Raw genomic sequence first — 27,156 nt, forward strand, 5'->3', positions numbered from 1 at the left:
GCACACAGAATCACTTGATAGAAATATGAACTATGATCTTGCATAGAACTCATTTAAATAATGCAAATAAGCTACTGGTATTTTGTCTTTGTTCTTCAGAGGAATTCACATTGTGTTAATGGGGTGGGCAGGGTGAGAGATGATGTTACATTGTACTTCATTCAAAAACAGCTACCATTCATGGTACTATTAAGCCCACACAGGAATTCCCATACTTTCTGTTGTTTGCTTCCACAGTTGTAACACTGATGACAAATGTCCAATTCAAATACGATTTTGCCAAATAACAGGGCACACTGTGAGATGAGGTGGAAGAGGGACGGTTTATTATCAGGACGCAGGACAGAACTTAAACAACATGAATATAGAGATCTGTTTTGCACACCTTTTCTTTCTTGCCTTTCATGTCAATGACAGGACACCAGCTCACTGACGTCAAGCCTGTGTCGCTTACTTTCAGAAAGTCATTTCAGCTAGACCCATACATGTTCCGACTGAGAAAGCGAATCATGCTGTGATTCAAAAGGTCTGTCCTTCACATAAATCTATGGGCACACAGTTTAAAAATGATTTATTGTACATATTTGCATTTCTTAAGGCATGAACAATGGCAGACAGATGGGACAGGCTCTGAGAAGCATCACGTCTTTTTTTGACAAGGCCAGCACAAGCACGTCACATCAACAGACACACCTGAAGTCTGAACTAACCGACCGCTGTGGCCCACGAGCTCTTACGACAGACCAGACGGGGGGATGGTGCTTCCAGACGACGGACCGAGCGCGTGGTTTGTAGTGTTGTTTTAACTCTCTGATCAGCGTTAAGCACCAGGTACAGTTTGTTTTTCTTTGCAAACTCTTCAGACTTTGGATTTTATATCCTGCTCCTTTTATTCTGCTCTCCGAGGAGGGTGTGGATGTTTTATTTTTCTTAAGGAATATGGTTGCAGCAAAACAGAAAGGATCCAAAAGTGGTCAGGGGCCTTGTCTAATGCACTTCTGAAAGTCCATTATAAAGATGAAATAGAAAAGCAAATGGTAGGTTTTCAGTCGACCCAGAAACCACGTGTAGCTATAAGAAACATAATTGTGCATAGTTATTTAATCATTCAGAGTGTGATATGTTGGCTAGCTCTATGTTCCCAGTTTACCAAAGAACAGGGCTGTCTACTTTACTAAACCCAGGGTCCTTTCGGAGTTCCCAGTAGGTGTCGTTAGAAACCCAGGCTTCTCTTTGATTGGCATCAATAACCTTCCTGTGAAAACATGGAAACCAATGTTAGCCACAAATCACATCAATTAGACACGTATGTGTAAGTGCTCTTTTGTAAGCCAGTGAGTGTCCTATCTGCTGATGGTTTGAAGACTGAACCAAAAAGAACTCATGGCCGGCGCCGCGGCTCACTAGGCTAATCCTCCGCCTAGCGGCGCCGGCACACCGGGTTCTAGTCCCGGTTGGGGCACCGGATTCTGTCCCGGTTGCCCCTCTTCCAGGCCAGCCCTCTGCTGTGGCCAGGGAGTGCAGTGGAGGATGGCCCAGGTGCTTGGGCCCTGCACCCCATGGGAGACCAGGAAAAGCACCTGGCTCCTGGCTCCTGCCATCGGATCAGCACGGTGCGCCGGCCGCAGCGCGCCGGCCGCAGCGGCCATTGGAGGGTGAACCAACGGCAAAGGAAGACCTTTCTCTCTGTCTCTCTCTCTCACTGTCCACTCTGCCTGTCAAAAAAAAAAAAAAAAAAATAATAATAATAAAAAAAAAAAACAAAAAGAACTCATGTCTTCAACATCTGCAATGGAAGTAGGTAGGGTTATGGAAGAGACCAACGGAGGAACACATCACCTTCAGACAGGGCACAAAGAGCCCTAAACAAAACATGCACAGGCACTGTTTACTAAGAGCCTGGGACCTGGGACCACAAGGCTCTCTGTGTCACCTGCGGGAAAAGTAGGCCGCATCAGTGGCCCTCGCAGCCTGCTGAGTGGGACTCTTGGGGCACACAGAACACACCATGCCTGCATTTCTGCGGGAGATGGCAGCTCTCCAGGATGTCAGGTTACCCTGGGTTTTGTCTTGGCTCTGGAGGCTAACAGATGGATTTGGAAACTACAGATTAATCTGTGTGATGTCCACATAATCTTGCAATAATCACCTCCTATCACAACAGCGAGGGACAAAATCTGGACAGAAATAGCTCTGCGTGATAGAAACAAGGTGAAATCCTAATGAAGCCAGGATGACCTTGTGGGTGCTAGGGTCCCATCCACTCTGCGGGTGACAGGGTGGGAGGGAGTTCCCACCTTGCTGAAGGTCGTAGCTGAAGAACCAGGAGCCTCCCGGGTGAGACCTTCACTCCCTTATTGCCCATGGGAGGAAAAGGGGTGTACAGAAGAATTTCTTTTCATGGCTACTGATTTTTCACAGATGCAAAATCTGATTCAATATTTACATGGCCAAAAGCAAAGTTACCAAAATCAGCTTCATTTTTCTTCCCTTGAGGATCCCTGGACACCAAACTATCCCCCATTTCCCTTTTACCTGCAGTTTCACATTGCTGTGGCAACCACCTGCAAGCCACGAGCCCGTGATGGCAATGCAGCGACTTACTTAAAAAATTTTGGTCTGTGTTCAAGGTTGTTTTCTTCCATGTACCGTCTCCGAGACCTCTGCAGTTCCTCTACTCTTTGTTTCTCTGCTGCAGCAGCTTCTAAATTTCCTTCTTCCAAAAATCTAAACAGAAAGCAGTTGGTATTTTAATATATTATCCTCTTTTCCAAGAAAAAATGTCACTCGCATAAAATTACATTCTAGTTACCATGAACATAACACAGTGAACACTCTGGTAATGTCCCCCAACCTCTGCCCCAGACCACGTCACTTCTGTCTGCCCATCAATTAACATACTTCCTGTGAACATGAACAGAATGACTGGATACAACACCACAATGGTAGGAGCGCAAGGGAAGTGGTTAGGCCTGGAAAGCCTCTCTGTGTCTAGGGCTCTACAACTTTTAAGGACGATGGCAGGGTCCAGGCCTAGATCAGCATCAAGTCCCAAGTGTGCTCCTTTCCCCCATTGTCAAAAAGTACTTGTAGAGGCCACAGAATGGGGGATGGTAACTGCTTGTTCTCCATCTATTTTGAGAGTAGACTGAAAGGCCAAAAGTTTGCTTGTTTTACTGGAGAGAGTAAAATTGATGAAAAAAAGAAAGGTAACAATTGCAGAAAATTATAAAAGGCCTCAGAACAGGAAAGTGATAGTCCACACAATTTAGAAAGGGAATACTGAAGCAGAATTGGGAAGGAGAAGCTGAGCCACCGGTGAACTGGATATGTTTATATTTCAAATTGACAGCAAAGCACAGGGTATGCCATGGTACAAACTGTACCGGACATTTATTGATAAACCTGAATGCCAAACAGAGAGACTGCGTGTTCTAATGGGAGGGGTGTGAGAGACTTGGGTGGCAGAACATTCAATACTGAGGACTGTGCCAGAAGACACATAATATCAAATGTGGGGGAAAAGAAACTGCTCTTGGGTGGAATGTGCATGGCATACAGAATTCTTGGGAAAAGTAAAATGAATTCCCCAGGCACGGACAGCTTGAGTACAGAACCTGATAACGATAATAATAAGGCAAACCAAGAATCAGAAGTGTTAAAGGCACTCCATCTCATATACTGGGGATCAAGTCCATGTGGGGCAAACTCAAAGCATCTGGGGGCCCCTGTTTCTTCAGCTTAAAAGCTACTCTGTAGTTAAAAAACAAAGTTGCTCCCAACTTAGTGACTACTGGAGGCCGAGAAGGGAGGGGAGGGCAGGGAGAGACAGAGGCTGGGGAATGGGTACCAGAAACACGAAATGCCAAATGCTAGTGCTCTGTAGCTTTGTGGGACAACTGCAGTTCCCAGCAATGTGTTGTTGAAGAATTATTAGAGAAACTCAGAGGTTTCAATCACAAAAAATTGATAAGGAAATGGAAATGTCTGCTACCTGATTTGATAATTTTGTACTATATACAAATGCTGAAATATGGCACTGTATTCCATAAAAATGTATAAGAATTACATATTAGTAAAAAATTAAAAAAGGTATCACATGGCATAAAATAATAGAAATAAAAAGGTCAAAGACACTGGATGAGGAGTAATGCTGCCCATGGCAGAGAGTTCGTGAATCTGCAGACTTTTGGTACATTTTCAGGGAGAGAAACTTTCCATTAAGAAACATCTGTGTTGTGTTTGCAAATAATGAAGGATAGAATTAAAAGGGAGAGAATGATCCTGCGGGGGAAGCGGGATACACAGCAGACTCATAGAATGGTAAATGCCCTAAACAGCACTCTGGCCTCAGAATCAACCCTTGGGTAATTAGGATCTGGCTATAAGGCCCATGAGAGTCTCGCAGGCATGGAAAGCCAAGACACTGTGGCAAAAACGACCTCAATGAAAGATCTCGGTGAACAAGATCCCAGCAGAAAGAACGGGCCATCAAAGAAGGCGGCACCTTTCTCTGAAGGGAGGAAGGAACCTCCACTGTGATATGGCCTTGACTAAACAAGATCAGAGTTGGTGAACTCAGGAGGCTTTTATAGCCTTGACAGCTCATGGCAAGAGCCTCGGGTGATTACTGACATAAATAAGAGTGTCAATTGTTAAATCAACAATGGGAGTCACTGTGCACCTGCTCCCCACATAGGATCTCTGTCCTTAATGTGTTTTACTATGAGAATTAACGGTAAAACTACTAGTCGAACAGTACTCTATATCTTGTGTGGTTGTGTGGGTGCAGTCTGTTGAAATCTTTGCTTAGTATATACTAAGTTGATCTTCTGTATATAAAGATAATTGAAAATGAATCTTGATGAAGAGTGGGATGGGAGAGGAAGTGGGAGATGGGATGGCTGCGGGTGCGAGGGAGGTTATGGGGGAAAAAGCCACAACAATGCAAAAGTTGCACTTTGTAAATGTACATTTATTAAATTAAAAAAATAAAAAAAGAAACATCAAGAAACATCTGTGGGGATCCCTGTGTTGACACAATCTTTTGTTATGAACTTGCCATGAATACTGCCTTAGCTAGGGTAGAACACTCAAATACTTCTGAGAGAAAAGAGAATATGTAAGACAACACAAAAATGATGGTAGCAGAAATCAACCTCAATGGCCTTCAAAGCCTCATGCTGTGATCTGATCTACAGCTTCTATACCAAGCCATCCTCACCTTTGATCTGGCCGGAATCGTGCATCTGTTGGTGGGAGCAGGTCTTTCAGCACAGGATCTAACTCGTTAAGTTCAATAGCAAACCTTGTGAAACCATAGTAGAGCTCGTAGTTGGTCGGCATGGAACCTGCAATGAGGCCATGGAAATTCTGAGTGGGTCAAAGGCCCACAGAACTGAAGAAGTCGGCTTTTCCCAGTGCTTGATTAATATCCACACTAACCTCAAAGTGGTAGTCATGAACAATGGATTATACAGCTTTTCTTGTGAATTAAATCGGGTTGCATGTTGTTAAGTGGGTAACTATGTTGATCAGAGCTGATAGATTCATATATTTAAAAAAATTTTCTTTTTATTTATTTGAAAGGCATATATTTAGATCTTCTGTTGTTGATTTACTCTCTAAATTACTCTCCACAACAACTGGAGCTGGGCAAAAGTAAGGAGTCCAGAACTCAATCTGCCCTGCGGGAGGTAGAGACTCTCCCAGGGTGAGCATTAGTAGAACACAGTTGAGCTGGGACTCAAACCCCAGCTCCAGGTATGAGACACAGGCATCCCAAGCAGCATCTTTTTTGTTGTTTTTTAAAATATTTATTTACCTATTTATTTGAAAGGCAGGGAGAGAGAGGGAGAGGGAGAGGGAGAGGGAGAGGGAGAGAGGGAGAGGGAGAGGGAGAGAGAGAGAGAGAGAGAGAGAGAAAGAGAAAATCTTCTACCTGCTGGTTCACTCCCTGGATGATTGCAACAGCCAGGTGAGGTTCAGACTAAAGCAAGGAGCCAGGAACTCCATCAGGGTCTCCCACATGGGTGGCAGAGGCCCAATACCTGGGCCATCTTCCACTGCCTTTCTAGGTATGTCAGCAGGAAGCTGCATTGTAAGCAGAGCAGCCAGGACTCCCAGAGTTACTCCAATATGGGATGCTCGCATCTCAAGCAGCAGCTTAACTTCATTGTGCCAAAACATCAGCCTGAACCAGTGTCTTAACTGCTGTACCAAACACTTGCTCAAAACTCTAGCCTTAAACAGATTTTCACATATAGTAGTCCTCATTATTTAATTACTCTCAAATATTCAGTTAGGCACCCAAATTCCAGGATGATTAACCATGATCATAAATATTTTACCAGAAACTTATTCCTTTTAGAAAAGAAAAAGACACACATTCGCACATTCAAATTAACATTTATTGGCCCCTTCTAGTGAAATTCAAAGGCATGCTTTGCTCATTGAAGTACCCAAGCTCCTAGAACAGATTCTGATGCAGTAGTACTCAATAAACAGCTGCTGGATGGATGAACTAGTCACCCTGCCAGTGCAAAATTTAAGTACTCATTGACGTCTCTTAGACAACCAACAACTAATTTTAAAGTTAAAGATCAACTAGCAAAATTGCACTGAACATAAATGTCATGTGGAAACTGGTTCCATTTATACTCAGAACTCAATATATTAGCAGACCTCCCTTGATATCTTCTATGAAATTAACATTTTGCAGCTTTTGGCTGTGTAAGTGAAAAGAGCCCATGTTCTGGTGAGTCACTGAATTTGTGGATTACAGATGTTTTATAGGCTTTACTTTGTTATTAAAACAGAGACTAAATAACAGGAGGAAGAATTTACATTTGTTTATTTCAATGATCTAAACTGTTTAATACATGTACCTAGTTTTTGAAATGTAGGCATGCATTTAGAGTTGTTGTTTTTTTTTTTTTTTTTACAGGCAGAGTGGACAGTGAGAGAGAGAGACAGAGAGAAAGGTCTTCCTTTGCCGTTGGTTCACCCTCCAATGGCCGCCACGGCTGGTGCACCGCGCTGATCCGAAGCCAGGAGCCAGGTGCTTATCCTGGTCTCCCATGGGGTGCAGGGCCCAAGCACTTGGGCCATCCTCCACTGCACTCCCCGGCCACAGCAGAGAGCTGGCCTGGAAGAGAGGCAACCGGGACAGAATCCAGCGCCCCGTTGGGACTAGAACCCGGTGTGCCGGCGCCGCAAGGTGGAGGATTAGCCTAGTGAGCCGCGGCGCCGGCCATAGAGTAGTATCTTTTCAAAAGCCCAATTTCTGACCACATGTCAGAGATTTGAATTACATTTTTAAATTTTCAGCTATCAAATACTGGGATTTATAAGAGTATATAGCATATATATCAGGTATAAATTATCAACTAAAATTGCCTTAAGCACCTGTGCTTTTAATGTCATTATCGACAGAAACACATGTTAAATTGCACACACCGACATTCCCTTCCTTTCTGCCCTAGGACGCCCGGGCCGCTCTCACCTGGTCTCCAGATGCACTTGGCAGAGGGGGCCACGCCGCAGTACAGCCCTTCATGCCACTTCCCAAACAGCCGGTGCACCACCTTCCCCTCCTGGTCCATCACAACTCCCTGGACTTCATTCACGTTAGAATTCCAGTAATTCACCTGGAAAAGTCCCACCGCAGTGAGATACCCCATGGCTTCAATAACACAGAGCCCTGTGATCTCCATAGGAGAAGTTCTCTTCAAGTCCCTCATCCTGATCATTTCCAGACATCTACCCTGGAACATTTGATAAGGACTGCGGAGGTTCTCCAGCCTGTGCCCTGGAGGTTTGCTTGCTATTCTAAGGCACTGACGGTAATTTAAAGGTCGCTATTTCTTTTGTTCCCTCAGATCCTCATCTCCAATCTTCCCCTGGTTCATGGATTTTCATGAATCTCAATTGGCCATGCTGCAGAAACAGCCTATCGACTAATTTCCGCAGCATCTGTAAATGGCTCCGTGTTAGCATGAGGCCCCTGATGTGGCCCTGTTCCAGCCATGCTCCTCCCTATGGTTGACAAGTCCATAGGAATCTGCCTGCCTGGACCCCACGTCTCCCCTTTCAGATCAGGCCCCAAGTATGTGGCACATTAGAATTCCTTTATGTGAGCTCTGTCCACACCTCCCAACAATCACCCTAGGCCACCCTCCGGACCTGAAAGGACAACCTTGGTGAGTGGAAAAGGCCTATGCCACTGTAGAAGAGCTTAGAGCTATTGGCATAAGGAATTCTAATGTGCCACATCTCCCAGTCAGAGCAAATAACCTTCCAGCTCTGTGCTAGCTGTCCCAGGAGTCTGTAAGAAAAAAACAGCGAGAATCATCTTCAGGTAAAATAAAGATACTAAATCAAACTAAACATGACCTTCCAATATGGCTTAAAAGGGGTTAAATAAGAAATGAAAATACTGGACATGGAGAGACAGATAGAAAGAGAGCTTCTGCATATACTGGTTCACTTCCCCAGATAGCTGCAACAGCTGGGGCTGGGCCAGGCCGGGGCCAGGAGCCAGGAGCTCCATCGTGGTCTCCTATATGGGTGGCAGGGGCCCAAGTGCTTTGGCTCTTGTCCATTGTCTTCCCAGGTAGCTGAACTGGAAGCGGAGCAGCCAGGATTTCAACTAGCGCTCTGATGCCAGCATTGCAAGCAGCAGTTTAACCCTTTGCATTTCAATGCTGGCCCCAAAATATTAGAGTTTTAAGACTCCAAAATGCTACCTGTTTGCCATGTTAGAATATAGTCATCAGTAGAACAGACAAAGGGGGCAGTTGGGAATGTGTGCTTCGTGAATTCTATAGCACACCCTGAACACACACAGAGGTACTACGGTGTGTTCTACTGCAGGCCAGGGAGACTGAGGGAAAGTTCTGCGTGCATTGCTATTTTAAACATTTTTCTTGACAATAAAGGAAATGCTTTTGTTCAACTCATCTGGATTACAATAGTGGCAGGGCTGGATCAATATGGAGTGATTGGTAGCCATCATCTACATGGCTGTTCTATTCAAATACCCACAAATAATGACAACTGCACTGTAATTAATTCCCTAAAATAGGATCATTTGAATATGCTGTAATCAAACAGAGCACAAATAGAAATATAAACCAGAAGACTTGGAATAGTAACTATTGACTGGATGCTTAAAAAGAAAATCCTTTAGAAAGAAAAGCACTTTCTGTGTGTTCTGAAATGAGGCCTTTTTTGACCTTCACATGTTCAGAAATCTTTATGCCTTGAGCAAGTCCATAGGCGGGTCCTGTTTTCTTACCTACAACGTCCTTGAGGACCAATGACACAGGGAAGCGTGACTTGCTGCTGTTCAAGGTAATTGTTCTATTTCTTCCCTAGGAAGCACCGTGCACTATTTTTCCTTTTCTGTTCAGTGCTATTATTTACCTTGACAAATGTCAGCTTGCAAATGCAAACACTGCTTTTGGTATTTCTAATGGTTATTTCTCCATAATGTTCTATCCATCTTCTCCCACTGAGGATGTTGTGTATACACGTGGTGACTTTATTCCACACATAGTAGTCTCCATACCTAGTCAGGAATATAATACTGATTACAAAACAACAGAGGTCACAAATGCATGTTACAGTTTCTATTAATGAGAATATCCCTGGGTGGAAGCTTGTGTTCCCCTCAACTTTCTCTCACTTCTTTCTTGAAAGTTTCCATGTGGTCATAAATATTTACAACATGATTCATTCATTCAAGGAGTATTTAAGTGCTTCCCCTGGGACAGTGGCTAAAGGTACAGAGTTCAATAGGGCCTGTTTCCTGTGTTTTTGGAGCCAGAAACATGGTAGAAGTAGATGGATATGTAAACAAATACTTAAAATAAGGGAACTGCAATAGATGTAAAAACAAAGCACCATGGGAGCACAGCAGGTAGAGTCCTTAGTCCTTGGACCTCCCTGGACTGCGGAGTGGGAGTTGAGGCAGAGTCTTAGAGGAGCCTGGGTCGGCTCTAAGCATGGGTGATGAGTAGGTGGGCTCTCTGGGCTGAGCGAAAGCACTGACAAAGCTGCAGGGGCCAGCAGAGTTTGGCACATCAGGGGCCTGTGAGGGAAGCGGCCCTGCTGAGGAGCAAGGCTGGGAAGGCCTGCAGTGATAGCCCAGGAGTTCGGATTCACCCTGCAGGCGGTGACCACTGAGGAAGAATTCAAGGTAGGAGACAGGCATTTACAAAACATCGCTCTGAGAACACTGTTTCATAATCCAAGCGAAGACCAAAGATGTGCATAACCATCTGCTAACAGGCTTATAAGCATAACTAGGATGGTGGAAATCAAATGCGAACTCTTGGGAGTAACATTACAGGATTTCTCTAAAGGAGGAAATGACATTACTTCAAGTCACAATTAAGTTGCACTTTAAAGTGTATTTGCAAATAAAATACTTTCAAAATGAAGCGCCTATTTCTAAAAAAATTACAAACTGTTATGACTGAGGCATTATCTCCAGCTAGGACAATTCTTCCCTGTGATATGATGAATACTGAAAGTTTATTCTGGAGAATGGGGGGCTACCTCCTGGGCTAATTTTGCCCGATATTTAATCTACCCGCAAATGCTGTCAGGACACAGTAGCTGCCCAGTGTTGACTGATGAATGGAGGATCTGAAGAGGTAAGTGGGAAGCTTTGACAAACTGGCGGAACTTCTCATTTGTTTTTGTGGGAGTCCATTCTCAAGGTAACAGGAGGTCCCTGCACACAGGGAAATGGACCCTTGGCATCTTCCAGAGTTTACAACACCCACTTCTGATCCAGAAAGTAGAAAAAGACCCCAAGGAAGATGTGAGCGACCTACTTTGGGAGCATAACATTGAGTGTCCCCACAGGCAGGATTTCCATCGACTTTCCCCAGAACTTGTTCTTCCATCTGATATCTAGACGACACAGGCAGAGGACAGGAAATACACACTGCGCAGCTAATCATTTGTTCTGTAAAATCTGACATCTGTATGACACTTTACAAACCACTTCTGTAACCACAATTGGTTCTGTATTGTTGATTTAACATGACAAGTGCCTGAAGATGGCCCAGGGTGAAACTACTAGCTGTGAACCAAAAAAAGGAAAAAAAAACCCACAAAACTCCTACCATCTGTGTTTCTCCATATTTGTTTGAAACCAACAAAACTAGGATGATCCTGGAGTAACAAATGTGCACGCATGCACATAGGGGTGTGTGTGTGTGTGTGTGTGTGTGTGTTTCATCACATAAACATATAAACAAGACTTTACTGTCATTTGATATCCAATGGTAATAGATGCTGTTGTCGGTTTTAACCAGATGGTAAAAAAAGTTAACATAAATATCAAGTGTGAGGTGTACAGTAAAAATACTTTTTTCAATACCATTGATTTATATATATATGTGTGTGTGTGTGTGTGTATATATATATATATATATATATATATATATATCCCACCCCCACACCTCCCATATGGTACTTCAAAAAGTTCATAGAAAACAAAACTAGAAGGTAAGTTTATTTTGGTGCAAAAAATTTTTGAAATCCATGCATATGAGAGGAATTTGAAAAGATCACAAAAAATGCATATTAATGGAAAAAACTATGCCTAGATTCCAAAATTTTTTACACCAAAAACATATTTTAGTTCCATTTTCCATGAACTTTTTGAAGTACCCTGAAGAGTGATATGATTTGGGGAGAACAGCTGAAAAAATAAAATAAAACCTCTAACTACAGAGACAGAAGATTTATAAGACGGTGGGATTAACTTAATGAACAGGTTCCTACACTGGTTGCTAAGACAGAGCCTGGGGCTCCGCACTTTATCGCACATGATGGCTTTCTGATTTACTTGTGTATCTGTAATAACCACATGGTCCCACTTTGATGAACTAAGGGAGCTTAGTGCAATCACCACTCGATTTCTGTCTCTTGGTTGTAAGCAAGGAATGATTGAGTGTCTTGTTCTGAAACACAGTACCTTCCAGCGCGTCATCATACCGTGTGTTTTCAGGTTAAGGAAATGCTGACGAGGAGAGCCCTCCTGGGAGCAGTGGAGCAGTGTAACAGGAAGGACCTAGTTAACTTACTGGTCAGATTTACAGACACAGCCTTTCTTTTCCTAAAGATGGTGCAGAACGTTTTGTGTTAGGCAGGTGTGCAATATTCTGACTGCAAATGGGCACCAATATGTTGAGACTTCAGTTCACACCCCTGAGTCCCAGAGAGTTAAATACCAGGAATTACTGCAAGTGTATACAAGGGCGCTTCAAAATGTTCATAGGAAATGGAACTAAAATGGAAGTTTATTTGGGTGTAAAAACTTTCGGAGGAGTTCAGAGACTTCAAACATGAAGTAGTATCAAGAGGAGGAAATGTTCATTGTCCTGATCTGATTAGCACACACTGAAAGTATCTCGTGAACTCACATGGTATTCCTAAATATGTACAAGGAAAACCTTTTAAAAATGATTTATTTATTTATTTGAAAGGCAGAGCTACATACAGAGAAGGAAGGAGGAAGGGAAGAAAAAGGGAAACAGAGAGAAAGAGAGGCAGAGAGAGACAGAGTCAGAGAGAGAGAGAGAGAGAGAGAGAATCTTCCAACCATTGGCTCACTCCCCAAATGGCTGCAACAGCCAGGGCTGAGCCAGGCTGAAGCCAGGAGCTAAGAACTTCGCCACGGTCTCCCACGTGGGCTTCTGCTGACTTCCTAGGTGTATAAGCAGGAGCTTGACTGGAAGTAGAACAGCTGGGATTTGAACCAGCACTCTGATATGGGATGCTGGCAGCTTAACCAGCTGTGCAAAAATGCTAGCCCCCATAGAAGCAAAATGTTTTAAAAAAGGGATCCAAGCATATTTTTTCATAATATGTATTTCCAGCAAGTTTCTGAAGACCCCTTATATATCCACATAGACTTTGACCACGGATTAGCATCACAGAGCCTGCCTTCAGGGTGAAAATCTCTCAGCACACCCCAAACAGGTAAGAAGGCAGCAGCGCCATCTGCATGTGACAGAGGCAGGGGAGGAGGCACAGGAGAGCCAGCAGTGGCTTGGAGCTGGCACAGCGGCATGAAGCTGCGCTGTTTCCCAGGCTGTGCTGTTCACACACACAGTCTCATCTCCTAGTCGACACCGGTTCATATTTAAACCAGGAATTTAATTTCCCAGGCGGTGTTGTGGCGTAGTAGGCTAAACCTCCTCCACAGTCCTGGCTGTTCCTCTTCTTTTTTTTTTTTCTTTTTTCTTTTTTTGATAGGCAGAGTGGACAGTGAGAGAGACAAAGAGAAAGGTCTTCCTTTCCCGTTGGTTCAGAGAGAGAGACAGAGAGAAAGGTCTTCCTTTTCCGTTGGTTCACCCTCCAATGGCCGCTGCGGCCAGCGCACCGTGCTGATCTGAAGCCAGGAGCCAGGTGCTTTTCCTGGTCTCCCAGAGAGACGGGTGCAGGGCCCAAGGACTTGGGCCATCCTCCACTGCACTCCCTGGCCACAGCAGAGAGCTGGCCTGGAAGAGGAGCAACCGGGACAGAATCTGGCGCTTTGACCAGGACTAGAACCCGGTGTGCCGGTGCCACAGGTGGAGGATTAGCCTAGTGAGCTGTGGCGGTGCTGTGTTCCTCTTCTGATCTGGCTCTCTGCTGTAGCCTGGAAAAGCAGTGGAGGATGGCCCAAGTGCTGGGGCCCTGGCACCACGTAGGAGTTCCAGAAGGGGCTCTTGGTTCCTGGTTTTGGATTGGCTCAGCTCCGGCTGTTGTGGCCATTTGGGAGTGAAACAATGGATGGAAAACCTTTCTCTCTGTCTCTGTTTGTCTCTCTGTAACTCTGCCTCTCAAATAAATAAAATCTTAAAAAAAAGAAATTTAATTTCTCAATCTAAGCTCTTCGTGAATTAGCAACATTCTCTAAGTTCCAAAGGTGGAAACTGAAACCAAGTGTGATGCACCTTCTATGGAAGCAGTAACGTTTTCCACAGGCTCATACATTTGATTTTAGATTATAAGTGAAAATACAAACCTTGCCAAAACACAAAATTCTTTGATTCACAGTGACAGGCAGAAATGGGTGGATGATGGCTAACCTGGTGATTAAAAACCAGAAAGAAGGCAATATCTCTGTTAAAACTTCTAGAGACAACCATTTTTTACAATGCAAACAAATACAAACTATAATTCATTAATTTCTACTAATGAGTAACTCTGATGTATAAGTAAATATTTTAACTTCAAATGATCATTTAGGAGTAGGCATTTGGCACAGCAGTTGGGACACAAATTGGGATGCCCAAATCCCATGTAGGGGTGCCTGGGTTTCAGTTCTGGCTCTGATACCTGCTAGTGCACACCCTGAGAGGCTTCAGTGGGTGGTCAAGTGGTTGGGACTCTGCCTGCACTGAGTTCCTGGCTCCTGCCTTTGGCTCGGCGCAGCCCTGGCTGTTGCAGCATTTGGGGAGCAAAGCAGTGAAAGCGAGATCCGTGTTCTCAGTCTCTTTCTCTCCGCTTTTCAAATACATTTTAAGAATCATTTATATATTTGAGATGCCGAGAAAAACACACAAACACACACACACACACTTGAGCACTTGAGGAGACACAGAAAGAGAGGTATAGAGACAAGATATATACAGAGAACTCCCATCTGCTGGTTTGCCCCCAATGCCTGCAATGATTGGGGGTGGGTTGGGGCCACAGCCAGGTCTCCCACATGAGTGGCAGGAACCCAGTTCCTTGGGCCATCACTGCTGCCTCCCAGGGTCTGCACTGGTAGGAAGCTGGAGTCGGGAGCCAGAGCTGGGATGATATGCCAGTCCCCTGAGGTAGAACATTGGCATCTAACCACTGGGGTAAATGCCTACTCTAGTAAACAAGGATTTTATGCTTGAGCACAGAGAACCTATACACATTGTGGGGGGGGGGGGGATGAAGCTGATAAGTTCAGTGAGTTTTCTCTTAACTGCCCTCATAACTCTTCCCAAATAGACACCAAAAAGCTGTTTTCAGCATCAAACTGCCCTGAGTCCCGCAGCACTTACCTGTTCTGAGAAAAATCGGAATCCCTTGTCTTCCCTAATGCACTCATAAGTCTCCCCGAGGACTGGGTTGAATGGCTTACTTCCTGCTCTGAAATAGGTGGAGCAGTATCCTGAAACTGCAAATGCAGCAACGAGAACCTGTTAAAACATTGAAGAAAGGAGAGAAATATAGGAAAGTCTTCTGCCAGGCTGTTTGTCCCTATTCCTCTGGATTTTACACACCCGTGGTGGTGGGTATTTGCTGGCAACCACATTAACTTATTTGCACAGAATCGTCATCAACACATGGGGAAAAAAACAAGTCAAAATGAGGCTCAACTAGTTGCAAGGGGAGCAGCAGGTCACTGAGGTCAAGTGCTCTTCACCTGTAAGTGCACGCGATTTCATGAGCATCAAAGGTTCCGAGTTCAGAGTCCAAAGGTTCTGAGTTTATAGGCTGTGTCATGTGCACAATCTTAGCGCCATGGAGCGAGGACACAGGCTGCCAGTGCTTTTCAGAGGGAGGGGCATGCTGTCCAGTCATATGGAGTAAAGGGCAAAGAGTGACAGACTGTATTCCTGAACAGATGGGCTACCCTGACATTCAGGAAAAGCTGATAAAGTGAGGCGAGGCATGCTTTGAACTTCTAAGGAGCACAGTACCTTTCTATCCTAACTACAGAGACTCTGCACAAATCACAAAATGGGTATCTTCCGGTAAAGATGTCTGGGACTTTCCGGTGCTGTTGATTTATGCCAACAGACCAGTTCCTCTCTTACCTATGCAGGAAGAATGCAATGCAAAACCCAAATGTATCATCGTTAACGGATCTGGCTCAGCCCACTCTCGGGCCAGACAACCCCAGAGGCACAGCTCTGGTATGTGTTACCATGCGCTCATACGGGTCATCCGTTTCCGACGCCTTGTCCAGAAGCTCGCTGTACTCAATCTCCTCACACAGATGCTGCAGGGTGTTGAGCGGCTCGTTGAGCTCCACAGGCATAGAGACTTTAGACAGGTCTTTACCAATGTTGTTCCTCAAGATATTCCACAGGTTAATGTTACTAGTGTCAGGACACGGAGCTGGCAGGCACGTGCGACGTCCGTTTCGGAAAGCCCCTCCTGTCAGCTCCCCATTCAGGACTGGAAGAGGGAGAATCACGAAGACAGCGATTTTGTTATTCTGATTTCACAAAATCAAGGAGAGAAATAACTCCTGCAAATAATTCTCATTGCAATATATTTCTAGAACCTTCGTCTAGTCTCCCTGATGGACTAACTTCAATACAAGGCTGTTTTCTAACAAATGCACAAAACATCACCATCTAGGTTTTTGAACAAGGTATTAAATACATTCAAATATTATTTAAGAAAATAGAAGATAATTTTTTTTAAAAAGTGTGTATATATATATATATGTATGTATGTATTTTGTAAGAAGGACACAAACTTTTGGTTTGAGGAGGAGGTAACACTTTTTCATTGAAAAATATCCCAAATAAATTTCTGCAACAATTTATCTCAACAGAGAAGGCAAAACAAAATTTATTGAACCATCAGTTGCAAAAAAGAATAATTAGTAAGGGGCAGGGGGATGACTGCTCATGACATCACCAGTGTTGTAATTTGGCATTGAGATAGGACAACCTGGAAGCTCAAATGATGCATACTTTGCCGAGAAATATTGTCCGCGACACTGGTGTTGTCTTCAGAGATGTTATCACTCACGTCACTGATGTAAGACTCATCATCGGAAGCCTGAGGAAGGGAAGGACACAGACAGGATCAGAATTGCTGTTCAATCCTGAAAGCTCACACAATGCAATGACGGAGAAGAACAAAACCATGGGCCAGTGTTTGGGATAGTAGTTAAGATGCTTGCCTCCCATATGGCTTGAAGTCCTGGTTCCACACAAAATTCTAGCTTCCTTTTCTGAAAAGTTTTTTATTAAAAGAATTAGACATATGAAACTGTACATATTCATGGGATACCATGGGATGTTCCATTACATGTTTGTACCATGTACTGTCCAGTCAGGTAAATATATGTATACCTTCAAGCATTTAACATTTCTTAATGGTAAAAACATCTAAAAATCTATTTCCTATTTTTATTAAAATAAAGAAATATGTAGTAAACAAGCATTATCCATCTTCACCTTACTGCTCAAATAGAATCTCAGTACTTCTTATTCCTATCTGGTTCTAACTAGTAGTCATCAATCAACCTTCCCCAATCTCTCCCTCTCCACTTCCCTCCCCAGCCTCTGGTAACCACAATTACATTTTTAACCTCTATTAGATCACCTATTTTTTTTAGACTCCACATGTGAGTGAGTTCACATGTTACATGTCTTTCTGTGCTTGTCTTGTTTCACTTAACATAATGATCTCCAGTTCCATCCATGTTGCAAATCCATCCTTTTTTATGGCTGAGTAATTTTCATCATGTATACGTACTACATTTTCTTTATCCATTCATCAGTTGATGGACACTTAGGTTGTTTCCATTTCCTGGCTATTATGAATTGTGCTGCAATAAACAGGGGAGTACAGATGTCTTTTCAACAGAGAGATTTCATTTCCTTTGGACATATGCCCAGAAGCGGGATTGCTGGATCATAGGGCAGTTCTATTTTTAGTTGCTTGAGGAACTTCCATACTGTTCTGTGAGGCAGCAGTAATGGCTCAAGTAACCGAGGGATACACAGAGTGAATTCCTAGTTCCTGGTTTTTAGCCTTCTGGCTTTGGTCCTCTAGCTCTTGTAGGCATTTGGGGAGTGAACCAGTGAATGGAATCAATCAATCAATCAATCAATCAATCTCTTTCTTTCTCAGCATCTCTCAAACAAATTGAAAACACAAATAAATTCAAGCAGAGGTCATAATGGGAAACATACTTAGCACAAGTACAACAAACACTCAAGGGGCTTATATGACAGTGGCAAAATCTCAGCCTTTGTGGAACCTACATTCTGGTGCGGGAGACATACAACAAACATGGCAAGTAGATGGGTTATGTATTTTGTTAGATAGTGATAAATGTGAATGGAAAAAAATCATGAGGGAAGAAGGAGAGAACAGGACAGAGGAGAGAGGGCAGCCAGCACAGACTTCCCTGCAGGTGACTTCTGAGCAAGGGACTGATGCGAGTGACAGCTGCAGGTGCACAGCCCTGGGAGAAGCGCTCCAGCCAGGCAAGTGCATGGACCAATTGCCTGGGGCATCTGCAGTGCAGAACATGCAGCCCGAGCCTCCCCTGGAGCTGCTGGTAGGATTCACACACACAGGGCAAGCTCACCAGCTGGGCCTGCCAAGTGTGTTAGTGTTAAGACTCGGGGGGCCTCCTCACATGGGAGCCTAGACACTAGGGAAGATGGGCTTGCTCCAGCCATCAGGCCATAGCTGAAGAGGAAAAGTAACTGTGAGAGCTCATGGTGCCCATCACTGGAGTTTATCTCCTGGTCCAGTCCCTGCAAATACCTAAGACTGAGTGTTGAGTAAAAGCAAAGTTGTCAATAAACACTGATTTTATAACAACCTGTAAGATACAGTGCACAAGGACTAGGTGTGGAGTTACTTCTAATGTGAGCTGCAGGAAGGAGTCATGGTCCTTGCTATGGCAAGGAACACAAGGCATCCCTCCTTCGGCTGTTGGCAGGTTCCAGGAAGAGAGGTGACCTGCGGCTGCTGAGAGCAGGGATCAGATTCTAAGGGCCCGTGTAATAGCTAAGGAGTTCAGATTGCTATCCTAAGGACCCTGGGGAATAGGGACATGACTAGATTTGCCTTTTAGAATGATTAATCAGGTTTCCCAGTAGGAAATGGAGCAGAGAGGGCAAGGAGGGAGGAAGGGGTACCAATTATGGGACTGCTGTGGTAATTAAGTGTGGAGAAAATGTTAGATGAGAATGAAGCAGTGGCAAGGAAACTGTGAGAAAATATGGATCTGAGCACAGGCAGGTGATAGACGCTACAGAACCTGATGAGCCCATTCTCTCCAGGCATTGGATGTGAATGCTTGGGCAGGAAGGCTCATAGGCAATATGACAGGTATGCAGAGGCTGCTGTGTGGGGTTGTCTGTACCCCTAGGGTAGGGCGGTGCTGGTGGTGTGTGGCAAGAGTGTGTTAATTCTTTTTTCAAAAATTTTTATTTATTTATTTGAGACACAGAGAAACAGAAACACACACACACACACACACACACACACAGAAAGAGAGAAAGAGAGAGAGAGAGATCTATTGTTTCACTCCCCAAATGCGTGCAGTGGCTGGGAGCTGAGAACACATTCAGGTCTCCTGTGCAGGTGGCAGGAACCCAATTACTTGAGCCATCACTGCGGCCTCCCGGGGTCTGCATTAGCAGGAAACCTGAGTTAGGGACCAGAGCCAGGCACTCTGATGTGGGAGGTGGACATCTGAACTGCTAGGCTGAATGCCCGCTCCCAACGACTTCCTTTTTGGACCTGCTGAACCAGGGATTCTATGAGCACCTAGGAAAAGGCTTCTTGTATGCATTGTGTGCTGACTCTCCCAGACCTGTTCTGTCCTTGAGCTTTGGCCTCGAGCATCCGATTGTCCAACAGACAACTCTACTGACAGGTCTGACAAACTCATGCTGCTCAAAGTGAACATTTCCTCTCTCTGCTGTTAAACTCATTCCTCCTCCAGGATGCTGCACCATCATCTGGCTTGGACTTATGCAATAACTCACCTCCCATCCTCCTCATTTCTGTAGCCCCAGTGTCAAAGGCAAATGGTACCTGTGCACCCAGTTAGGGTTCAAGAACTTGGAAATAAGGAAATAAGATTGCTCTTGGAGAGATAAGTTAAAAAGTCATCAGCTGGTAAGTCAGAGCTCAGATAATGTGCAGTCAAGTCTGACTGAAGGAGGGTGAAGGAAATTCTTGGCAGCACATCTCTAGCATAGCAGTCTCTGGGGGTGTGACCGCAAGCACATGTGGCAGAATGCCGTCATCATGAGAGAGAGTGGAGCTATGATACCTCTGCTCTCCTACCGTTAAGCACACGCTACTCACTACTCCTGCTCCTAGTCTGTGCTCAGCAAGCAACCTCCTGACTAGAATTAGCCTTGTCATGCAAATTTGCCTACTGGGAAAGAGGCAAGAACCAGCAAGTTTGATCAGCCTGTCCATCTGATAGTATCAATTGCCATGAAAATAATTAAGCTAACACTCTGGCTTGTGAATGAAAGTCTCTACAAATCTATTAATGCTTGCCTTGGGATCTGAGAGGCAGGTACATCCTTGGTAGGCTGACAAATTCAGTACTACTCTAAGAATTCCGTAGTACTTTTTCCTCATTATAAAAGTATTATGTGTTTATAATTTTTCTCTTTTCCATATTATTTTTGTTTCTAAAATCATTCATAATTCCAAACATCCCAAGACAACTATTTTCTATTATCTATTTTCTATGCATATGGGAATAACATCTAGCAACTATTTCTTTTTTCTTTTCTTTTTTTTTTTACAAGTAGCTCAATTCCTGCCTCTGGCTATATACAGGTATATAGAAAAAAATGAGATGTATATGTGTATGTGTGTGTGTAAAATGATTTTCTAATTCTCTCATTCTTTCCTCATTTATTAGAGAGACTTCTTCTGTCATCAACTGTTTGGTTTCCCTGAAATGAGAATTGCAGAAGAAAGTCAGAATAAATGTTTGACTCTATTAACTCTACGAGTGAGAAGTCGCCATCTACAGTGTTAACTACTCAGTAAATGGGAACCGATATAATTGGCATGCTTTGGTCTCTGTTGCAATTTCAGCATCCTATTAGGATGCAAACAAACAAACAGCCATCAGAAAGTTCACAGTGTTGCTTTCTTTAACAGAAACTCCCTGACACAAGCAGTGAGGCTGGTATGCTCTGGGGCCTTACCTCATTCTCTGATGAACTGGCAGAGAGGAGCACCTCTTGCGCATCAAAGAACTCAGACACAGACTCCGACATGGAGAGGCGGCTCTCATTGGCCACTTGCTGTGACAGAGGGAGACTGACATGGATTTGCTCACCACCCTACAGAAGACAGAAGCATATGGTACAGTTGTTAGAGTAGCTATTCCTTCAAATTAACCAGATTTCTATAGAAATCCATTCCATTTATTAAAAGAGTAGTGATTACAAGTAGTTTTCTTTTGCAACTCAGTAATAACCACTGTATAAGTTTCCTCTCAGGGACATGACTGGTACCATCACTTGAATTTAAATCTATATTCAAATGATACTAAGTGGAATTTAACAGGTCAATCTCCTATTAATGCCCTGAGTTAATTTTAGAGACAAGTTTATTTTCTTATTTGTAGGTCTTTCATTACTAGTCATATCATAACCAGTATATTAAATCTTCAGAAATAGTTGAAGACATTACTAGAGAATAAACTATGAAACTAATTTTTGAGATAATATATAACCATTATTTTCAACTATATCACTGGGTTTAGCCAATGAAATGTATGATTAGAGAACTGAATGTTATTTCAAATTTGATTTTTATTCACAGTGATGAATATGGTTTTCAAGGAAGCTAGTTGAAGATTATTAAATAACTTTCAACCAATAAATATTAGAAGTACTTCTCAAAACCATATTTCTAGGCAGTTGCTGAATTTAAGTGTTGTCAGAGATCAGGGAGCCCATGAAGATGAATGGACCATAGGGTGAGCAACTTAAGACAAGCTGTCTTAGGGTAATATTTTCTAAGCAGTTGGATGGTAGAATCTTTGCACTTGAAGATTTCTAATAAAATATATATTCTTGAAGCAAGTATGATCTTAGAATTAGTTAAAACTCTCACCTTGTTCATGAATCACTACCTATAAAGTCCTAGGCTATCAAAGAATAATTTTACAAAGATAATAAATGGAATTACACACTTAAGTTTGGGCCTAATATTAATGTCTTCCTATTCTCTCACAATTTCTTCAACCTGAAAAAATAATAATAGCACCTATTTCAGAGGGTAGCTGAGAATGTCAAATAAGATAGCAAGGCAGAATGGTTAGCACAATGCCTAGCACATAGTAAACATTCACTTGACATGTACATTAATACATGTTAAGTATTAATTATCATCAGCAGCAGTAGCTGTGGCAACGTTAGTATTACCTTAGCAGGTTAGGCAACTTCTCTCACTAGGGCTTTCAAAACAAACCTTAAGAACATTTTTATTTAGCAAGTTCTCATCTCTCAATGTCATTTTCAGCATTTTGTTGGTCATGTGGTGATAGTGAACATTTCAAATGAAGAATGAGACAGACCCAGATAATTAACAAGCTGGAATAGGGATATAAACTAAATATTCAGGGGCACAAGGATATATAAATATAGACAATGATCACCAAGAATAAATTTTGTCAAGCTCATGAACATCCTTTACTCCAAAGAACAGGGGGCTGTCAGCCACACAAATATTTATGGAGGGAATCTTATTAATGGCAAAAGACCTATATAAAAATAAATAAAAATATACAGGAGATTTATATGCTATAAGATAGGTACTCTACCTCAGTTAAAAATGAGTCTTACCTCATCAGGGCTAGGAATAATATTTACACTGACAACCTGATCACAAATAATAGACTCTGAATGTATTCTGTTCAAGCGACTCCTTAGTTCAGCATTCTGGTTGAGTGCCTTAAAATAACAAAAAATGCATATGTAATTTTAAATTAGTAAGGAAGCATAAAACAGAACATGTACAGAGACAGAACTTTGAAAACAAGGTCTCTAGCATTCTTGGCTCTAATTATTGGAATCATCACGAGCCAGATCCTATCGGTAAAAAGGAAATAAATGGCTCAGAGTTAAGGTATTGTTTTTTTGTAATATGAGATCACCACTTACTAGGATAGTGAACTTAAACAGTTAATGGACTTCATAAAAAATATTTACAGAATTTTCTCTCCCTCAGAGAGTCAGGCCCATTACATCCACGCCTGGTCTACCACCACATATATATTACTTTTTGCAGCCTGGGATGAAAGCTATTGATTCATTCTTTTCATTTTGTTCTGGTTTCTAAAATTTGGGATTCATTTCAAAGCTGAAGACTATTTGGAAACTGAGTCAACAAAGAGCTGGCTTTAGCAGAGAAAGTTATATTTTAGCCTGGTTAAAGAAAAGAGCTGTACTTTTATTTTCCAGGAGCATATAACATACATGACAGTGCAACACAACTAACTTAAATGTGGACCAAAAGCTGGCTTCACTGAACAGTGTAGAGACAATGACCACCATAATAAAGAACATAACATTGAAAGTAAACTACTTCTAAGTTATATGCATCACATTATTTTCAGCACAGCTCCAGTTAACATCAGTAAAACACTCCATGCTGTAACACAGGTTAGTGTGCGCGTCAACTGCGTTTATTACAAGAACAAACAGCTTTACACAGGCACGGGCTCCCTAAAGGGACTCTGTGTACCAAGGTACAGTAAATCACCTGGAAGTGCCCATCACACTGAGCCTTGTGCATGTCACACAGGTGAGGCTATCTCGGATTATATCACGTAAAGACCTGCATGAGGACAAGGCACCGTGAATAGAAAAGTCCTTTCTTTCCCACTAAAATCAACAATGACAAGATGGAACTGGCTGTTTCAGAGCAGAAGATAAATGCCAGGGCTTACAAAGAGGCATCTTCCTCCAGGGCACAGGTATTCTGCTTCTTTCAGTCAGTGGATGCAACGGCCAATACATATCCAAATAAAATATCACAATTACGGCTTTGCATCTTTCAAAACACCCAGGGTCAACAAAGTAGCTAATGTCTCACTAGCATTGAGCAGGGAGCACCAAGAAGCCCTTTGTCTTTCTCTCTCATTCCAGGTTCCCACTTCTCCCCTGTCTTCTCCCTTGCTTTTTAAGGAGAGAAGTGTCACAGTATTTGGCTTTTGTTGAAAGCCTTCAGAGGCAGTTTGTAAAATATATCCAATGACATTCTTGTATTGATGGACTACCGGTGGATACCGGTCCTGCAGTCTTTGCATTTGGGGACAGGAGGAAATAGGTCTTTGGCTCTCTGAGAAAATGAGGTGATCATGCTCTCAGTAAATAAGTCACATGCCTCAGAGGAAGAATTCTAACAGCTTCTCATCCTGCAAATGTGTGCAGGGTCATTTTTCTTGGAGCAACATCTCAAACACTTAGAATCTGAAACAAAAAATACCACATTCCTCTTTTCCTTTGTGACTAGTACAGATATGTTTACTTTGTTCTCTCAAAATTTCTCTGCCTGTAAGTACACAGAGAATTCTCTTCATTATTGAAATATTTGGAACCAGATAAATTTTGTTGCCATGTCAATGGGGTGTCTCATGGGAAGCTGTTCAATGGTTTTAATTGCAGCTTAAGTCTTGACCTGAGGGTTTTATACGAACCCCAACTAATGGTTCCTTCAAAGAGGCTGTGCCTTCTGGAGCAGTGTTAATAGCAAACACCCAAGCAAATCAAGGTCAAGGATCAGGAATGGTTTGCTTCAGGGTGGGAATGTCACACACAGTTTTGCCACTTATTGAAAAAATTATAGAATCATTTATGCCCTCCACTTTTAAAAGTATTAAATTCTCATTCATCCTGTCATCTCATCCAATATTCATCAAATGTGATCCTGCCTAAAAGTATGTGTGGAGGACACACAAGATAACCCCTAGCCATTCATATCAATAGAAAATGGACTAGAAGATATTAAAAATTGAACATAAATCAGGCCGGCGCCGCGGCTCACTAGGCTAATTCTCCACCTTGCGGCGCCGGCACACCGGGTTCTAGTCCTGGTCGGGGTGCTGGATTCTGTCCCGGTTGCCCCTCTTCCAGGCCAGCTCTCTGCTGTGGCCAGGGAGTGCAGTGGAGGATGGCCCAAGTGCTTGGGCCCTGCACCCACATGGGAGACCAGGAGAGGCACCTGGCTTCGGATCAGCGCAATGCACCAGCCGCAGCGCACCGGCCGCGGCAGCCATTGGAGGGGGAACCAACGGCAAGGGAAGAGCTTTCTCTCTGTCTCTCTCTCTCACTGTCCACTCTGCCTGTCAAAAAAAAAAAAAAAATGAACATAATTCATTCCTTTTCTTGGATGTGATGTAAAAAATAAAGTAGTCCTGACGTAGGTCAGAAAATCAGATTCTCCTGGTCTCAAGGCTGAGTGTTCCTGACCAAGTTACCCCAGCTCTCTGAGCCTCCGTTTTCTTAGGTGAAAAAGGGGCTACACAGATAACCTTCAAAATCCTTTGCAAGTTTTACTGAAACATTGAGTGTACAAATAAGTTTCTGATGTCTACATTATGGTTAATGGGTGTTTTCTGTATGCCTAGGGGTTGATTATAAATATCTGGCTCTGTAATATAGATATGTAACCAAGGAATTTTTATATCATACACAAAGTCTACTCTGACATTCACTGTGATGGCCTTAATTCTCTTGGTGTTGGAACCCTGATCTGGGAGGCAAAGGAGTATCATGAGACTAAAAGTGGGGCGGTGCTGTGGCCAAGCAGGTTAAGCCGCCACCTGTGGTGCCAGCATCCCATAAGGGCGCTGGTTCACGTCCTGACTGCTCCACTTCCAATCCATCTAATGCATCTGGGAAAGCAGTGGAAGATGGCTCAAGTGCTTGGGCCCCTGCACCCATGTGGGAGATCTGGAAGAAGCCCTAGCCTCTGGCTTCAGATTGGCCCAGTCTGGCCATTGTGTCCATTTAGGCAATGAACCAGCATGTAGAAGCTCTCTCTCTGTTTCCCTCTTTATGTTAACTCTGCCTTTCAAATAAATAAATAAATCTTAAAAACAAATAGAGACTAAAAGTGAGATGTTTTGATTATCTCTTAGTGAGATATAGAAAAATAGTAGTAATTTTTCCATTTTTTTCAAGATTCAAAAGTACATTTTTTGGAAATTACTGCTAATACTTAAAACCAAGAGTCTGTTCTAGTATTCCACTATTGGTAAAGCATTACAATTTACTGTCAAAATATTTACATTGTGCCAGAGAGAAAACTGAGCCTGGTTCTATTTGAAGTATATGGCAATCAGAATTGAAGCAAAAGTAGAACACTTAATTCTGCTGCAGTCATTTCAACCAGAGGTTTAGCAGGTTGAATTCAAAGCTAAGTTCTAAAAGTCATTCTATTAGTAATATATATGCAGTGGCAGGAAAAGTTGTCGCTACACACTACAAACAGCATGGAAACCAACACTGTTCCCCAGTCCTGGTAACCGCGGTGGTGGAAGGTATTAGCAGCCCAGAGCATGCAGCAGCCCTGTTCGGCATGTCCTGTCTAGGCCGGCTCCTCCTTTTGCCTTGATCGCATGGACTGCTTTGTAAAGTGAGCCTCAGCCAAGTGCCAGGAGCTTTGTGGGGGCAGCACTCCCAGCAGTGCTTAGGACAACACTTAGTGCTGTCCTTCCCTTGGGAACACTGAGAAACCCAGGTGTAGTCAGGGAAAGGATGCTATGAGTGGTAACACAAAAGGGCCCAGAAGCCAGTGGCTAGGACGCTGGGAACGTAGCCATGGGCAGTGAACAGTGGCGAAGCAAGGGAAAAGGAGGCAGATTACCAGTCAACTGTGCCAGCCAACGAGCAAGAGACGCTACGGGAACTTGTCAGTAAGAGCATCACTCTTGCAGTGGCGCGGAGGCCCAAAGGCCTCCTGGGAGGAAGTCCCATGAAGCCAGGCACTGTCTGTAGGCTCCCTGGGTGAGCCTGCACTGCACCGGCACCTCTCCACAATGCATGCTCATTCCTGCAGGTGCTGAGTCCCTTCCCAATCTACAAAAGAAGTTACCATCTAGAAGGTCAGAGCCAGAATCAGTCTCAGAGTCCTCACCTCTCAGCCATCAACTATCACTCACTGACAATGAAAGACAACGGCTGAGAATTCACCTTAGAGGGAGTGAGACTCTGGCATAAACATCTTACTAAATGGAATCATGGACTCCTGGAAGGAGACACGGACGCCTGATGGCTGGGGAATAAAATGAACCACATGGCAAGATGGAGCCATCGTGAACTTACACCCTTTGTCTACAGGTAAAACTGGTTCCAAAGGAATGGAAAATTAAGTCTGCAAATCCTGGTTATCACTTAAAAGGTCCCCTTGTTTGTT

The 27,156-nt window shown here is 43.3% G+C and overlaps 1 protein-coding gene across 29 annotated transcripts in view; it reads right to left on the reverse strand.

Moving 5' to 3' along the window:
- Positions 1–304: 304 nt before the first annotated feature.
- OSBPL6 (oxysterol binding protein like 6) overlaps positions 305–27,156 on the reverse strand; it is a 216,441-nt gene continuing 189,589 nt past the window's right edge. For 18 of the 29 annotated variants that reach the window (XM_070070607.2, XM_070070604.2, XM_070070602.2 and 15 more), the window contains 12 exons: positions 22,581–22,688; positions 20,934–21,071; positions 16,698–16,785; positions 15,917–16,170; positions 15,048–15,185; positions 14,033–14,096; positions 10,845–10,923; positions 9,427–9,571; positions 7,505–7,649; positions 5,225–5,351; positions 2,605–2,727; positions 305–1,255 (listed from right to left, as the gene is read on the reverse strand). In XM_070070607.2, coding sequence (XP_069926708.1) covers positions 1,147–1,255; positions 2,605–2,727; positions 5,225–5,351; positions 7,505–7,649; positions 9,427–9,571; positions 10,845–10,923; positions 14,033–14,096; positions 15,048–15,185; positions 15,917–16,170; positions 16,698–16,785; positions 20,934–21,071; positions 22,581–22,688 — 1,518 coding nt within the window. In that variant the 3' untranslated portion in view covers positions 305–1,146. The remainder of the gene's footprint in view (positions 1,256–2,604; positions 2,728–5,224; positions 5,352–7,504; positions 7,650–9,426; positions 9,572–10,844; positions 10,924–14,032; positions 14,097–15,047; positions 15,186–15,916; positions 16,171–16,697; positions 16,786–20,933; positions 21,072–22,580; positions 22,689–27,156) is intronic. The other 11 variants (XM_089328088.1, XM_070070614.2, XM_070070613.2 and 8 more) reach the window with 1 other exon arrangement.

This window comes from Oryctolagus cuniculus, chromosome 3 (genome assembly GCF_051225735.1).
Source record: "Oryctolagus cuniculus isolate XC-2025 breed Fujian yellow rabbit chromosome 3, ASM5122573v1, whole genome shotgun sequence".
NCBI lineage: Eukaryota > Metazoa > Chordata > Mammalia > Lagomorpha > Leporidae > Oryctolagus > Oryctolagus cuniculus.